This window comes from Aspergillus multicolor (assembly GCF_047715735.1).
Source record: "Aspergillus multicolor strain CBS 133.54 unplaced genomic scaffold BDW74scaffold_18, whole genome shotgun sequence".
NCBI classification, from domain to species: domain Eukaryota; kingdom Fungi; phylum Ascomycota; class Eurotiomycetes; order Eurotiales; family Aspergillaceae; genus Aspergillus; species Aspergillus multicolor.
The window spans coordinates 24393-40179 of NW_027395969.1; the positions used below are offsets into that span (position 1 = coordinate 24393).

The 15787-nt window shown below is 47.3% G+C and overlaps 6 protein-coding genes across 6 annotated transcripts; 1 reads left to right on the plus strand and 5 right to left on the minus strand.

Annotated features, from left to right (window-relative positions):
* Window positions 1-401: 401 nt before the first annotated feature.
* Window positions 402-1630, minus strand: BDW74DRAFT_179558 (uncharacterized protein; the record flags this gene model as incomplete). Its single annotated transcript, XM_073729490.1, has 4 exons — window positions 402-546; window positions 641-717; window positions 1215-1282; window positions 1375-1630. 4 exons carry the CDS (start codon window positions 1628-1630, stop codon window positions 402-404), a joined length of 546 nt encoding a protein of 181 aa, XP_073582288.1.
* A 4426-nt stretch (window positions 1631-6056) lies between these two features.
* Window positions 6057-6734, minus strand: BDW74DRAFT_179559 (uncharacterized protein; the record flags this gene model as incomplete). Its single annotated transcript, XM_073729491.1, has 2 exons — window positions 6057-6489; window positions 6517-6734. 2 exons carry the CDS (start codon window positions 6732-6734, stop codon window positions 6057-6059), a joined length of 651 nt encoding a protein of 216 aa, XP_073582289.1.
* A 33-nt stretch (window positions 6735-6767) lies between these two features.
* BDW74DRAFT_179560 (uncharacterized protein) lies at window positions 6768-7988 on the minus strand (the record flags this gene model as incomplete). The annotated part of the gene is made up of 3 exons (XM_073729492.1): window positions 6768-7064; window positions 7487-7682; window positions 7735-7988. The coding sequence occupies 3 exons, from the start codon at window positions 7986-7988 to the stop codon at window positions 6768-6770; spliced, it is 747 nt and encodes a 248-aa protein (XP_073582290.1).
* Window positions 7989-10850: 2862 nt separating this feature from the next.
* On the plus strand, window positions 10851-12378 carry BDW74DRAFT_179561 (uncharacterized protein; the record flags this gene model as incomplete). Its single annotated transcript, XM_073729493.1, has 2 exons — window positions 10851-10869; window positions 10922-12378. The coding sequence occupies 2 exons, from the start codon at window positions 10851-10853 to the stop codon at window positions 12376-12378; spliced, it is 1476 nt and encodes a 491-aa protein (XP_073582291.1).
* Window positions 12379-12533: 155 nt separating this feature from the next.
* Window positions 12534-13352, minus strand: BDW74DRAFT_155765 (GFA family protein; the record flags this gene model as incomplete). Its single annotated transcript, XM_073724887.1, has 2 exons — window positions 12534-12999; window positions 13095-13352. Coding segments are annotated over 2 exons (458 nt in total), but the record flags the coding sequence as incomplete, so codon positions are not given.
* Window positions 13353-14231: 879 nt separating this feature from the next.
* Window positions 14232-15407, minus strand: BDW74DRAFT_179563 (uncharacterized protein; the record flags this gene model as incomplete). The annotated part of the gene is made up of 1 exon (XM_073729494.1): window positions 14232-15407. The coding sequence occupies one exon, from the start codon at window positions 15405-15407 to the stop codon at window positions 14232-14234; it is 1176 nt and encodes a 391-aa protein (XP_073582293.1).
* Window positions 15408-15787: the final 380 nt, after the last annotated feature.

A 15787-nucleotide genomic window follows, 5' to 3' on the forward strand; every position in this document is an offset into this window, starting at 1 on the left:
GGGTCCACTTACTTGTACGTACTTGGATCCCGTTGTCTTTAGATAAATTCGCACAAACTTTGTATAAGATTGTCCTATTCCTCTTAACAAGGGGTGTAGCTGCTATATGCAGCTTCGTAGATTTCGGAGCAGTGGTCTTTCAATCAACCGTTCTGCTGAGAATCTGGCTTCAGATTGTTATGCTCCTCACTGGCTCCCGCGTTGCAGGGGAAATAGAAGAATGGAAGGCGTTGCATGCTCAGCCTCAACTCAGCTCGGGTATGTGCAACCCCAGAAATCGTTTTCGGCTTGTACGTCGCACAACGGCGAGTTATACAGGAATAATATCACGAGCGTCAAGTTCGGGGTGGTAAAGAGGTATACGGATGACCCGGAGCCGGTGGAGTATAATTATCCAGAAGTTAATTGGAGACGGAGACGCAGACATCATCCACAACGACGGTAACAGCAACGACGACACTAACGACAAGCGCAAGCGCCAGCGCGACATCGACGACTTCACCCAGCGAGACAAGCACAGATGCCGAGGACGGAAAGTCAAGCGGCCTTTTAAGATTAGCAAGGATTAGAATCAGGCTCGGCGTGCCGCTGGGTGTATTACTACTGGTAGCTCTTGGAGTGGGAATATTCTTTTACTAACGGCGGCGGCAGCGGCGAAGGGCGCGACAAAGCGAGATTTAGGAGATCAGGCAGAGTAACAGGCTCGCGCCGCTTTCTCTATTTTAAGGGGTTAAATCTAAATGTGTATAAGCATCCTGCGCGCTTGTCACAGGCGGAAACACTGGCGACGCAGGTGTCTGCGGATTATTGGTATCATAACCGGAGCTATAGCCATGAGTTGAGGTCAGAGTGATTTATCACAGGGGGAACAGAGAGACCAACAAGTGAACTAATGTCTTCTGAGCGGGCAGAGCTGGGATGAGGCCAGTATCATGAGGTACAGCAGACTCCACGGAGTTTATATGTGATGATGATCGCCCAGAGATAGATTTAGTATTGATACTGGGTTGCTTAACGGCTGAAAGTCATAATGACTATAATGTATCAATTTGTGTGCTCCAACCTTAACCGCCGTTCAACTCACCTTGCCGCTCAGGTGAGTAATCTCTAAAGTATCATGAGCCAGGATGTACCTACCTATGCAGCTACACCTCTCGGATCCAGTGCTCCATCCAAATCTGCTTCAACGAAACTGGCCGAACGACCTGGCTTACCAGTTCCAGATGGGCAATCGCATCACTGTGCGACATGACGACACCAGCATCAAGCAGCTCCTGGACGACTGCAACAGTTCCATAGCCATAATGCTTCAATGCCACGTCTTTTTAAGCCTGAACCATAGAAGGCCGCATAATAAGTATCATGTCCCCATACAAGTAATCACAACAGACTGCTCTCGTTCAGTTGCCTGGTATCTGAAGAACATCGTCAGTCCCTTTCGTCCATTCCAGAGCTCCATGGTTCGAAGTTTTGACATTTTCATGGCCGCCTCTGCTGCCGCTAGAAGGATGCCATCGAGCTCGACTCGCTCCTCGTCGGGCACTAGCAGTCGGGAAGTCAGCGCAAGCGAAGTCAAGCAAGACCATTTCCAGGACAAGTCGCGGGCCTGGAGGAAATAGCTTGCGTCCATGATATATGATGCTGCAAGGTGCTCAAGGTTGCGGTATTAAGGTGCTTTGGCTAATAGGTAGCTAGAAATAGTAATTTTAAATATTGATTTTAGTATCTTTTTAACCAAGATTTATACCTAATTTAGTATAGCTAGGTTTTATCAAAGCTATAATTATAGAAATATTATACTAGGATTTAACTAGAGCAACCCTTAAGATAACCTAGGTATTCATATTTTTTAAAATTATAATATTTATTTCTTTTAATATTTATTTTTTATAATTCCTTATTTTTATTACCTTTTTATTACCTTTTTATTACCTTTTTTAACCCTTTTTTAACCCTTTTTTATTAGTTTTATTAGTTTTATTTAATTTCTTTTTATATACCTTATTTTATAGCTTTAAATAGCCTAATCATTATTAAATTTAATACTTTTTTTCGATTTAATATTTCTTTAAACTAGTTTTACTTTAAATAGGCTTGGGATATCTTACCTATTATTATTATTTTAAATAAAGTTTTAAAATAAGGCTTTTTATATTAACCCTTAGAAATAAAAAAATAATAAATTATCAAATATAACTTAAGCCTTATATATATATCTTACTTAATAATATAAAATAGCTAAAAAGAATAGATTAATCAAGTATATAGTTATACTTAATAATATATTATAAAAATAGTTTAAACTTATAAGTTATTAATAAGGTTAACTATTAATATTAAGTAAAAAAACTAAAAATAATATAAATTTATACTAGTTATTTTTCTAAAGAAAGTTGACTAAATCCTTATCATATAATAATAGTTAAGTTTAGCTAAGGCTTAGTAAAGCTAAACCATATATACATAATATAAATAATTATATTAAAAAATAGTTCTAACTTACTACCTAAGTAAAAATAAAATATATATATTAGAAATCTATAAAAGCTTTATTATGTTTATTTTTTATAAGGTCCTTGGCCTTAGTAGGGGTTGCGAATAGTGTGAAAGAGTGTAATACACCTTAAAAGAGGCTTGTGGATATTCATTTCCAGAAAAGAATAGGAATATTAAGATTAACGCTGAGGATCAGAACTCTGGCCTCGCGGAGGACAGATAACGTAATTCCCGGTCAGTCGGTTCTTCCCGATCGGTCGGTCGTTTTCCCCAACAAACTCATCGCGTATCCTGCCTTTGTTTTTAATTAACCACCATGCCACCAAAAGCGCGTAAAAAGAATTAAAATTTAGTTAAGCAAGAGGGCAGAATTGCCTGCGTAATATAAGATTTAAAAAATAAAAAATACTTAAAAATTACGCCTGCAGCGCGTGCATATAATATTTTTATAAATACACTTAAAGAAAGACTAGAGGGCTAATAAAGTTAAGCAAAACTCTGTAATCCCAGGCACTAACTTTCCTTATAACAAGAAGAGGTCTTAATAGCGTGGATAGTATTATTTAATATACATGGAGCAGCCCCTAAGCCCTGCAGAGTTTGTAAAATAGCCTAAATTATTTATAATGCTGGTTCCTTAGCGCCGTATCCGCCTATTAAAAAAAACTAGGTAACAGAGTTTACAAAAAGGCACCCTGAAGTTAAATCCAGGTTTACTTAAAAAATTAATTATTAAAGAGCTTTATATAAAGATCCTAAGTTAATTAGCTAATATTTTAATAAGCTACAGCGTGTTAAAGTTAAGCATAAAATACTTAACAAAGATATTTATAATTTTAATAAAACTGGGTTTGCTATGGGGCTTATTATAATTATAAAGGTGGTAGCTCGAGCGGAGATGCCTGGCAAGCCATAAATTATATAGCCAGGCAATTAAGAATGGGTTATAACTATTAAATGCGTTAATTTAACAGGTTAGTTAATCCCCTTCACCATTATTTTTAAAGAAAAGCGCTATATTAAGGGATAGTTCAAGGAATATTCTCTCCCTACAGCCTGAAGAATTAAAGTTAGTGATAATAAGTAGACTATAAATATAATAGGCCTTTGCTGGCTTTAAAAATGCTTTATCCCAGCTATACAAGGGCGGAGGACAGGGGGGTACTCCCTCCTAGTTCTGGACAGGCACGGAAGCCACCTGACGCCTGCCTTTAACTTTGCTTGCAAGGAAAATAATATAGTACTATTTTACATGCCTTCTTATTTATCTTACCTCCTGCAACCTCTTAATATTGGTTGTTTTAGTCCCTTAAAGCGCGCTTATAGGGGGATTATTAAGTAAAAAGGGCGCCTGGGATTCAATATTATTAACAAGCTGGATTTCTTAAAGGCCTATCCAAAAGCACACGAGAAGGTCTTTACTAAGGAGAATATTTAAAGTGGATTTAGGGTAACTAGGATAGTTCCCTATTCTCCCGCTATAGTACTTAATAAGTTAAAGTTAAAGCTGTTAACTCCTATACCCCCTCCCAGTAAAGATAGGGATTTAATTCCTTCCTTATAGCTCTGTACACCCTATACAGTCCGCCAGGTTAATTAAAAGGCTTTATTTATTAAAAAGCTTCTTAAGGAGGGCTCCTAAAGCCTGTTAACGCCCTTTAAGCAGGCACTAGATTAATTTATAAAGGGGTGTGAGATAGCCATCTACAATGCCAGCTTGCTGGCTTAGGAAAACAAGGATCTCTGCTTATTTATAGTAAATAATATGCAGAAAAAAGGATAATTTAAGTAATAAATAACACTAACAGACAGCCTCTTAATTTAAGAAGCGCGAGATCTTATTTTATTAAGAAATAATAAAATTTAGGCAGGAAGGGGGGGGTCAAGCGCAAGTGCCCTGCTAGCTTTAACTTAACCTAGTCGCGCCCCACCAAGATATTTAAAATGCAGAGAGCTGGGTTATATAAGAACACATTATCGCGCTTTTAATAATGTTTTATATAATTAATTTAAATAAGAATTAGTGGAGTTATCTAAATTTAATGTTCTTTGAGTATTAGGGTTGCTGGGAAAACAACCAACCAATCGGGAAGAACCGACCGACCGGGAATTACGTTATCCTCTGTGTGCGCTGAGTCAGCGCGGGTGCTGACTCAGCCTCCCGCGAAGCACCTCTTCGCGGATATCTCTAATCTTGTGGAAGGGCTATATACAGTATAGAATAGGCCTTACATTTTTTAATTATTATAAAATATTCTTTACCTTCAGCTTATAAAGTTTTTAAATACTCCTATTCTTTTAAATTATAATAATAATTAAATATTATTCAAGTATATACCTTATTTATATATGGATCCATGCCCACCTCTACATTTTCCCCCCGGGTTTAGTATGAAGACTTCTCCGCCGGATCAGACAGTTTACGAAAAGCGAGTGCTCAGAATAGTCCGGTATTGGCAGGCTGAGAGAGACATCGAGCGCTCGAAGTAAAACATGGTTATTCCCACATAGCTTCAATCACGCATGGATAGGATGTTGCGGAAGTACGCTACTACATGGCAAGCGATTCCAGACTGTGGAAGCCCGCATTGAGGTTCAAAGATGTGGATAGTTGGGCACTGATGGCGAGTTAGGGTTTGGTGACGGACAGCTCTACCTAAGCAGCAGTGCATACCAGTTACTTCAAGGCCTGTTAGGACGCTTTTCCTGGCCAGAGGCAATTTTGAGAGAGAACGGGAGATTGAACGATAATTAATGATTTAGACCTTATGGAAGATCAAGGTCGGGATTGATTGAGAATAGGTAAGTCCTTCTCATCTAGCGCTAGACGTATGGTACGTACTTGTTGGCTTCGGACCGTCGCAGAATGGAGCTGCAGGCCTTGAGTCTGGATGCAAGTGCTAATAACATGGAATGAATATCCGGGTCTTTAATCGAAAATGAGCCTTCGAATAAAATAGTAGTAGTGCTTGATTGCATTAGCTAACCGTCGCCCTGCTTCTGCTGTTCTACCCGTGGACATTAGTGCCGCGAGATTGGACGATGAAGCCCGTGCCTTTCTGGTGATTGTATACCTATGCGTGGTATCGTAAAGCTGTCACCCGGTTAGACGAGGGTCTGAGAGAGTATGGTATAACTAAGTCGAAACATGTTGGGTGCCCCCTTATGATACCTATACCTAGGTCATCGATTGTATATAATAAAGCAAAAAATCCGCATCCCAACAGCAAACACGAACAAATCTAAATAAACAAGGACCCGCCCTGCTGCTACGACTTACAAGCACTCTTCCGGATAATAACCCTTCCACATGTTCTTGCCTGTCCAGGGGTCCAAGAACTCATAGTCACCATTGCTCTTACCTGGGATAGGCCTTACATCCACCCAGATCTGGCCCTTTTTAGTATTTCCTGTTTTTATAACTTCCCCTGCTCCAATATAAACATTACGCCGCGGCGCATCCGGCGGACAGTACCGTCCATGGTACTCCTCGCCTATATTCGGGCGTCGACGAATGGCGGGGAGGTTGCGCCAAGGGGTAGGCAGCGACGCCCGCTGGCCTACAGTGCAGGCCACCCCGGGATAGGATTGGAGGGCAGCTCGTCCATCCACTCCAGGGTGACGGGGTGGAAAAAGTCATAGTCACGCAGGCAGCCGGTCTTGCCCGGGATCGGCTCGACAAAGATGTAGGTCCAGACCGAGCCAGGCAGTCCGTCCACATTCCCCACCGCAACAACCCTGCCCACCCCGGCAAACCACTGCCCGTCCGGCGCAAAGTATACGCCTGCCGCCTCCGCCCCCAGCGCCGGCTGCTCCTTCTTGGGGCCCGGCCGCCGCAGCCCGCCGTACCACGCCGACAACCCAAATGTCTCCTTGCGCCTCGGCCGCGCCGGGTTCTCATTTGCCTGCGTCGTCGCGCTGCCCGAGTACGCGGAGCGCGGGAGGGCCGCGGGCGAGATGTCGTCGAGGCATAGCGACTCGTACATTGCGAACCTGCCGTGGATGGGCTCAACTCAGTACCCGAGGAAGTGGCCGCTCTGGTCGACGCGCGCCCGCACGGCCCGCCCAATCCCGCGGTGCGTCAGGCGGTTGGCGGACATGTAGGTGCCGTAGGCAATGGCGCCGGGCCGCAACCCCTCAGCGGGCGGCTTGATCCGTCCTTTCTCGCGTTGCGGGTGGATGGAGTGCGCGCAGCGATAGCGCGCATCGCGGTTCTCCGGGTACTGGTCGCTGGGCATGTCCTCGTCGGTGAAGGGGTTGAAGAAGGTCCATTATGTGCCGGGAAGGTTCTTGAGGACTGGCTCGACGTCCACGTAGAAGCCGCCGCTGTGGGTTCGCCCGGTCTCCACGGCGGTGCCGTAGCCAAAGTAGCGTTCGCCGTTGGGGGCGCGGTACCAGCCCGCGTAGTAGTTGCCGACCCGGGGTGGTTTGCTTGGAGGGTGGGCTTTGACGAGAGCCTCCATGCGTTTGCTGGTGGACATGATGCTGGATGATCGGAGGAAGGAAACTGACACAGAAGGAATAGATGGGTATGGTAGGTATGGCTTCCATTGCGAGATTGGGCCGAGCTGGTCGGGTATTTATTGCCATTATGCGTGTTTGTTCAATGGAAATACTATGCTAGACAGGTAGTTTTAGATCAATTGTGGTTGAGACATTAGTGCATACGCCTCATGAGCAAGAGCAGCATCGAGTATCCGAGATGTTTTTAGGACAATAAATTCCTAGGGCAATCATTGTTACCTCTTGCCGAGCCGGAGTATGCAAAGAACCCAGTACATTGGAAACTTAGTGTGTGGCAGAACCCAAAGGGAATAAACTCCTGTTCTCTTTATTTGATTTCTGTCTTGTATCTAATTGTAGGTAAGGTAGCACTTTAGGCCACATACCACCTTGGCCTGTTTCATTCGATCCTATCCTAAGTTCTTGTCACCTAGCTTTCTTCACCGATTCAGTGCACCTAGTTTCAACAGTTCTAGCAAAATCGTACCTCGCCACATCCTATTCGTTGAATTCGAGCGCCCTCCTCAGCCTCCTCCTCGAGCTCCCCCTCAGTGATGTCCCCCTCGGTGTCCCCCACGCTGTGCTCTACCTCGACCCCCTCTACCTTGACGTCTTCTGCGTCGACCTCCTCTGCCTTGACGTTCTCTACGTCGGCCTCAACCTCCTCCCCTGTTCTGCTCAGACTGCTGCAATGGGCTCTCTTGCTGCTGTTGCTCCGGCCCCTTCCATTCGGACAGTTTCCGCAGCTTTCGGGTGGGGATAAAGAGATTTATGACTCGCCTCGAAAGCTCGTCATCCTCTGTGTTGCCAGGTATGCTGGAGAGATCTTGATGGGTGATATGCTGGATTGTACTGAGCGGTGTCTCTGCGCTTAGCTCCTCCCCAACGCTGGGATGCATTATACAACATCGCTCCTGGTAAGTGCTTAAGATCCATTTGACAAGCTCCAAGTCCAAGTCGAGGGCGTCTGAGTCCTTTGGCGTCTCCATAACCTCCTCCTTCAAGTAATCAATGCATTCTTGGATAATCTCCGTAAATTTGGTTCCTTAGGGATTCTTGAACTCAAGATCCAACTGCTTAGGTCTTGGTATGGATTCTTCTTCCAGGACGGCCTTGCCCGTCGACCTTGCGCACGCCTTCTGTGCATTCCTCAAGACTTCGATCATATGTTTGGCGTAATCGCCGATTCGAATATAATGCTCGAGTCTTTGTAGTTTGTCCCTGTCGGCACGAAACCTCTCAACCTCGTCGATCTCTTGATCGCAGAAAACAAGCCTATTCTCCTTTTCCTGGATGGCGCTATCGATTTTTGAAGATGCTATGGCCCGAGGGCTCTCCCCCTTGAAACGTTTGCTTTCACCGGGCCGGGCCGGGCTATCTGAGCGCCGCTTTGCTGGACGCCCGTGGTGGGTGTATCGCTCGGCAGACTCGACGATGTCAAGATTTGTTGAGGAAGAGTATGTGTTGCGGAGACACTGAGTGACGGTGGATGAGGCTCAGGTGTTGGTGACGGGGTGGGCAGTGATTGTAGGAAGGGAGGCGAGGAAGCGGGGCGATGGGAGCTGCTGGATGATTGCTCCATGGCAAAGAAGTAATTTGCCGGTGGGCTGGGTGAATGGAGAAGTAGAAGAGTGTAGGAGGAGGGTCGTCGACAGTTGGTAAATAGAGAATAAGGAATAATAGCTCTAGATTAAATGCAAGATACCAATAAATAGTGATAGGTGTAACAGAGATGTGTTGATCGATGAAGAGTTGTAGGAGATAAAGGGTGGCAAGAATAAAGGATAGGTGAATAAATACCAACGACTCGAGATATGTATCAGATACTAAAGTAGTAATCAATGCGGTAGGCCTTTGAAGATGCGTCGATGTAGAATTGTAGGAGATGGCAGGTGGCGGGGAGAGAGGGTGGAGTGGAGAGAAAAGAGATGACAAAAGAAGAAAGAAGGAAAAGATCGGGGAGGGGCGAACAGATCAATATAGCTTCAAGTGCGGCTGTGCACGCCATGGGTCAGTCAAATGTCTCCCTTGTGCCTTGCGCTTTGCTGTGGCTGTTGTTCACGTTATCTTCATCCCAATTCTGATGGATGCCGCGAGCCTTCTCCCCATCAGCCACACCATACCCACCGCCCTGAACTGCTGCCAAAAATATGTAGCCTCTACCGCCTGGACTCCCTAGGACATCTCCAACTCCAGCACCAGGTTCTGGAGACCTCGAGGCACGCAGCCGAAACTCAACACATAGCAAAGCCAGATATCGCATCCTGGCAGTTTGCTGAGCTATAAGACAGTCCAGCCTGATATAAAGACAGCCAGTTGAAGGGACTAGCTAGTAGTTAACAACGAATAATTCAACAAATGAGGGGCTTGTCTGCGTGCGCGTAGTTGTGACGCTTGTTTGTAGGAAGCCTCAGACTACAGTCTGCCACCCAAAGCGGCTTAGCGCCGTAAGGCTGCGCCGGCCCGCGCTTTAGCGTTGCAGAAGGCTTGGAAGGTCCCCACCCGTTTACGAAATAATTCTGCCCACAATAACCTGCTATAATGGTTATAATGACAGACGGTGCTTCGCCACCCACTTCAAAGAGCCAATGACAGATCTCCAAGGCTTTTGACTCCGTAGTCCGTATACTGATCCAAGTGTTACTGTTTCTTGTACGTCTATTCTGCCCTTCCTTACTCTCTGTACACTTTGTATGGACAGTTACTACTAGAATGTATGCTTGCTCTCAGTCTTTCACTCTAGGATTTGATTTCGGCGCTTGAATATGGCCGGAGGATTGCTCCATGGCATACTAAGCCACTGAACTCTGGTACGAGTGTGAGCAGCGACAGATTTCCGTTGCTGATCAAGGACTACTCTATCGCATACCTACCTAGGGCTTAAGATAAGCTCGGAGCATTGCGACCAGAAGATCAGTACGTAGGTCTGGATAAAGCATGAAGAACAACGACAGGGACGATAGATAATTGTGGATTGATGTAGCCACCTATTCATGATGGCACGGAAGGTTGACTACGAAGGCCGTTGGGTCTTGACATTGATTCCAGAACAGCTGGAGCCGATGGCGCTCGTGCTAGAAGAGCTGAGGCTTGGTGCCTGGAAAGGTGCCTGGATGACTTGACAATGATTAGGCAAAGCCGGTTATGGCAAGGCATAAATGACATTATTTGCAGTTGTCTAGCCTGATAAAATGATGATGATCTTGATCTGAATACTATCATTGCTCTGTTCGAGAACAGGCGCTTTTTAGGGTTTCTTCCCAGCACACTGTCGTGTGATCTGCTAGGATTAATAACCTCTGCCAGATTAGCATTTCTTATCTATTGTATACTGCCAGCTACTGAGAAACTGATGATGTCCTGCTAATCTACTCAGTCAACGTGTACTTCATCTCCGGCCAGTGGCTTCTAATCATCCTGGAGAATGCAACGAACCTTGGAACCCTTCAAACACCAAACTTGGAATGAAGCAGGCTGACAGGAGTATTTATGTACTATGTTTTCAATTCGAAGAACGAAAGATCCCATGATCCCTGTCAGCAAATCCATTGATTAGAAAGGCCCAATTTCAAGTCGATCCATGCTTGATCACACTTGTTGCGGCTCATTGTCCGACCACCATTTGGCCCATTTCATCTTGTACCAAATAGGAGATGTTTGCGGGGACTAGCAGTCTTGGCATTGCGGATGTTGATTCATCCGTTAGGTAGTGATCAGAAGAGCAAATTCAATTGGCTTGGCTAGATATTGACTCCGCCCCTAGACAAGTACTTATATAGCTCTATTCCCGACCACATCCCACTGGAACGCCCGGGATCGGATCCAGGAATAAAAGTAAGAGTGACATTGAGATGGCTGTGAGATACGCAAGTATGTAGTCGCTGCTCCGGATGAAAGACATCCAAATTGGCTAACAAAGCAGGCCCCAATGAGCGCCGAACCATCAGCCGTGAGAATCTCGGCTTTTACAACGCCCTCGTCATCGCAGCCGTCTACGAGGTGACGCACAAAAACTTTAGCGCCAAAGACTCTGCGTCGTTCATTCAGCCCTTGAGACACTGCATCCAGGAACATCCGTTCCTCAGCGTGGTTGTCAAGGACAAGCATACCGAGAAGCCATTCTTCCAAAAGGTTTCGGCTCTAGACCTCAGCAACCACATTTCAATCATTCGAGAGAAAAATATCACCCTTGGACCAGAGAATGAATCCATTGAACGATTTCTCCAGCCAGTCCTCGACCGCCCCTGGCCAGCCGACATCCCACCCTGGCGCATCGTTGTCCTCCCTCTCCCACCGCAAGACGAGCGCGCAAAACGCGTCCTTGTAGCGTTTTCTTTCTCGCATACCTTGGGCGATGGAATGGTCGGGCATACCTTTCACCGTACTTTTCTCGACGCATGGCAGAGCGCCTCTTCAGACGAAAGCGAAAATGCCTCTTTGATAGTCCCGCCATCTAAACTGGACCTCCCCTTACCCTTTGACACCCCCAGCCGACTCCCAATCTCATGGGCCTACCTCCTTAGTCCGTTGTTGGCAGTCTACCTGCCCAAATGGATTGGCTCGCTCCTCGGTCTCCGCGCCGCAGTCACCACCGTCGACGCAGGGACGTGGACCGGCTCGGATATGTTCTTCGATCCGTCCAATCATGAGAGCAGCAGAACCAGACTCCTAGAGATTGATGCCCCAACTGTTGAGAACGCGCTGATTGTATCAAGGGCCCATGGGACGAAACTGACGGGACTACTTCACCAGATGATCGTCCGCGCATTGAGCAAAGCCCTTCCGGACAAGACCATCACGAACTTTGTTTCCGGCACGGCGGTTGATATGCGCAGGTCGATTGGTCTCCCGGGATTATCTTGGGGTCTGTATGTTACCGGGCACTATGATGTCCATCCTCGTCCCCGTCCACATCCATCTACCTCAGAGAAAGAGCCTGCATCTGCATCCGCGTTATCCGACGAAATGTGGACATCGGCAGCCGCGATAACGAGAGACCTTGCCTCCTGCGCGACGCGCCTACACGACCAAGCAATTGGCCTTCTGCGGTACGTGCCGAGTATTCGGGCCTGGACTGCTGGGAAGGTCGGACAGCAGCGAGACTGTTCGTACGAGGTGAGCAATTTGCTTGTCTTTGATGGTGTCTCTGGTGCAGGGGGAGGTGCAAAATGCAAGATCACGAAGATGGTCTTTGCGACACCCGCGAATGTAGTTAGTGGGCCGTTAGTATTTAATGTTATTAGTGTGAAGGGGGGTAGTATGGTGGTTGCTGTGAATTGGCAGGTTGGGGCGCTGGGTTTGCCGGTTGAGGCGGAAGGAGTGTTTGTTGATGAGGTTTGTGAGTCTATTAGGGTGGATTTTGAGGGATTGAGGATGTGATGTTCATGACGGGGCTTCGATGGGCAGGGGGTTTGCGGAGTTAGGGCTACCTAGGTAGAGTCCTAGTAAGTTTTTAGTACCATAGCTGTAATGTATATGGAATCATATTATCACCCATTGTTCTACAATCCAATAACTCAAGCTACAAGTTAAATGCATTATTCTCCAACATTATGATCATCCCATTCTTATTCTCATCCCAACTTCCCTGTCATCTTAGGCGTACAACGATAGTCCCACCACTGCGACTGAAGTAGTTATGAATGTCCAGGTATAAAACCCCTTACCTAGGTAACCCCAAGCCCGCTCAGTCGGTCACTCCAAAGCAAAACAAAGACAGTCCATAGGTACCGTAATAAAAAATCCCAACTAAAAAAGATCCACTCCGGGAGCTACTATGGTATCTCTAGCCGCCCAAAAACTAAGGCAATGATATCATCCCAACAAACTGCTCCGCCCCCTCAACCGGACACAACCAGCTCACCCGCTCACCAACATACAGCTCCGCCTTGGGCGGGAGCTGGTTGAACATCTCCAGGTCGTCGAAGACCCCGGCCCGCACAATCGTTACCTGCCCGGGGCTTCCGTCGGCGTTGATGCGTGTGCCATAGAGGGGTGTGCCTATATACCGAGGCGGTCCTGTCTTAGCAACATATCCCCACTATAGAAGTAGATTTCGGAGAATGGTTTGTTGGTTGGAGGTAGGTAAGACGCACCACACTCATCGCAGAAATGGTTTTTAATTGTATTCCCGCTGTCTGCATTCTTTTGGATTACTTTCGGCGTCCCGGTGACCTTGATATCGTCGTTCTTGAACACGAAGCTGTATGTGAATAGCGAGCCGCTGTTTTTGCGGCAGTCGCTGCAGTAGCAGATACCCTGCTCTCTCGATGTTAGACCCGAGATATAAGACTTCAATATGCGGGTAAGGTTATCAAAAGGAAATACTGACAGATGTGATAGGGGCGGCATTGAACTCAAGCTTGATCTTGCCGCAGAAGCAGTTGCCGACGACCATTGTGGTTGGTGATTAGTATAGTATAGAACCGTGATGAAGAGCTGTATTTGATATTTGAAGAACTGGGAGTGAAAGGTTAGGTTGTCAGCAGCTGGATGATGTCAATTGTATATAACGTTAAACCATCTCGGAGTCCTTGTACTCCGGTCTGTTGAGGTTGGGATATTTCAGCCCCATGTGGAGGGGCCGCGTGGACGAGCTGAGTCAGCGCGTTGATAATCTGACTAATGTGTCGACTGGCGTTGTAAACAAGATCTGTTCGCCCGTTATTGGTATTGGGTAGGTAGCCTGGCTTTTTTGATAATGGGAGCTCAGGGAGGCCGCTGGGAGGAAAACAGTGGTACGGTATAGGCCCAGGGGGCCTGAATGACCATGGGACAAGTTTTACGGGCACCCCTGCTTAGCACCCGCACCTTGTCGAGCTTCTCAGAAGCATGGCGGGACTTTGTTTTCAGTAAGGTAAATGGTAAACAGTGTTCAGGGAGTATTGTGCTATACGACATCAGCGGATATGGAGGCGTTCCGTCCTTTCCAAAGGAGTAACTCAACGATGACTCCGGGTCACGCTTCCTCCTGGAGATTGGATGGACGGCAACATGCCTTCGTATGCGGGATGTGCGGATTTCACGTTGCCTATCGGGCAAGTGCCGTACTATAGCAATGTCACGTTTGAGTATGTGCATGTGTCTATGACAGTGAGTGGTGATGCGCGGAGGGGATGCGATGCGGTGCTTTCACGCTGATTGAGAGAGTGGTGGATTTTGGGATATCTCGGCGGTTAAGGCTCGCGGGGAGGCATTCTACCTAGGTACTCCGCGTACGAGTATGGTAGTATTCAGTCGTCGAAGAGTTGATAGACCGGTGACCTCGATCCACTGCCCGCATCAGCAAACATCGCCGCCGCAGTGTCTCCATGCATATCCGCATCAAAGACTAAACCGGGATACTCCCACAGAGTCCCATCCAGCGCGCGAGCCCCCGTCCACTCCTGGAAAGTTGCATAGTCCTCCGCATCAAACTGCGCCGTCTTCGGCTCATCAATATACACCAGCTTTGGCCGAAACTGGACCCCCGACCCAGACCGCGCAGCATTCTGCACGGCAACCACTAACGTCCCCAGAAAGCTGCGCTCCCAGTCCCGGCGGTCGGAGTACTGCATGAACATCCTGCTCTCCCAGAAATCGCGCCACTCTGTCGTTCGCAGAGGCCCTACTCCTTGAATGATGAGCACTCGTTTTAGATGGCTCCATGTTTGTGTAACGTCTAACGATTCCAGCCCAGAGTCCTCATAGCCATCTTCTATCATAACTGGACATGTAAACGCCAGATGCGTGAGACCGGGACACCGTCGCAGCATGGAGATGAATAGGCCGTCGAAAGAAGGGTTGCACATCGCCAGCCGCTGCAGCCGTGGCCACGGAAGAGCAAATTGTAACGTCCAGAGATGGATCTCATAAGTATCAAGCCAAGGGCGTCTATATGGTGCAGCGCCGAGACCATCGCGCAGAAAACAGAATTTCTCAACCGCCTCTAGGCGGGAAAGTGCGCGGGTGATTTCGCGCTGGCGGAGTGGGTCGTCTGTTCCGCCTACATTGTCTGATACAAGATTCCGCAGTGGGAGATCAAGAACCAGGCGGTGGATTCGGGTGCGGAAAGTTGTTAGGAGCTGGATGATTTGTGTGTCTGTTGATCTGAATGTGAGGGTTGGTGCTGAGGGGAAGGCCAGGTAGAGAGATCTGCAGCGAGTTTCTTTGTCTTGGTTGGTTTGCTCATCGGGAGGATTCTTGCACAGGCTGCTTTGAGTGACGGCATCGTGGATTCGTTTGCCTGAGTTCAGATATAGACAATGGGCAAAGAGGAGGTCTTGAGCCAGATGATGTGTCAGCTTGCAAGTGAGGATTAGGCTGAGCAGAGTGCGAGTGACTGGGTGATCGCAGGGAAAGATGGGTGGATTCGATGGAATAAGGGCTTCGACAATGAGCAGAATCAGCTCGGGAGGGAGAGACTGCATGTTGATGGGGATGGCGGGGAGGAAGGTTGACGTGGAATCAAGATGACCCCCACTGTTATACACACGCCGCGCTAGTCCCGATTGGGGAGTGACGTGATAACACACTCACACTACCCTGGACTGGGGCAGTCAGTTGGACATTATTACTAGAAACATCCTGGTAGCAAACTGGAGAGTCAAGACCACATGAGTAGGCCTCTAAGCTCTCTCATTGCCTCATGGCCCGACCCTGGTGAGTGGTATGGTGGCCTTGGCAATGCAAGCAATGCGCCCAGCACATTGGAAGTGATGAGCTCCGGCTTCCCATGCCCTAATCCGACCTGAATCCATCGGAACCAACTCTTCTTCATAGTGAGTCTTTACTCCGCCCGCCCTACAAA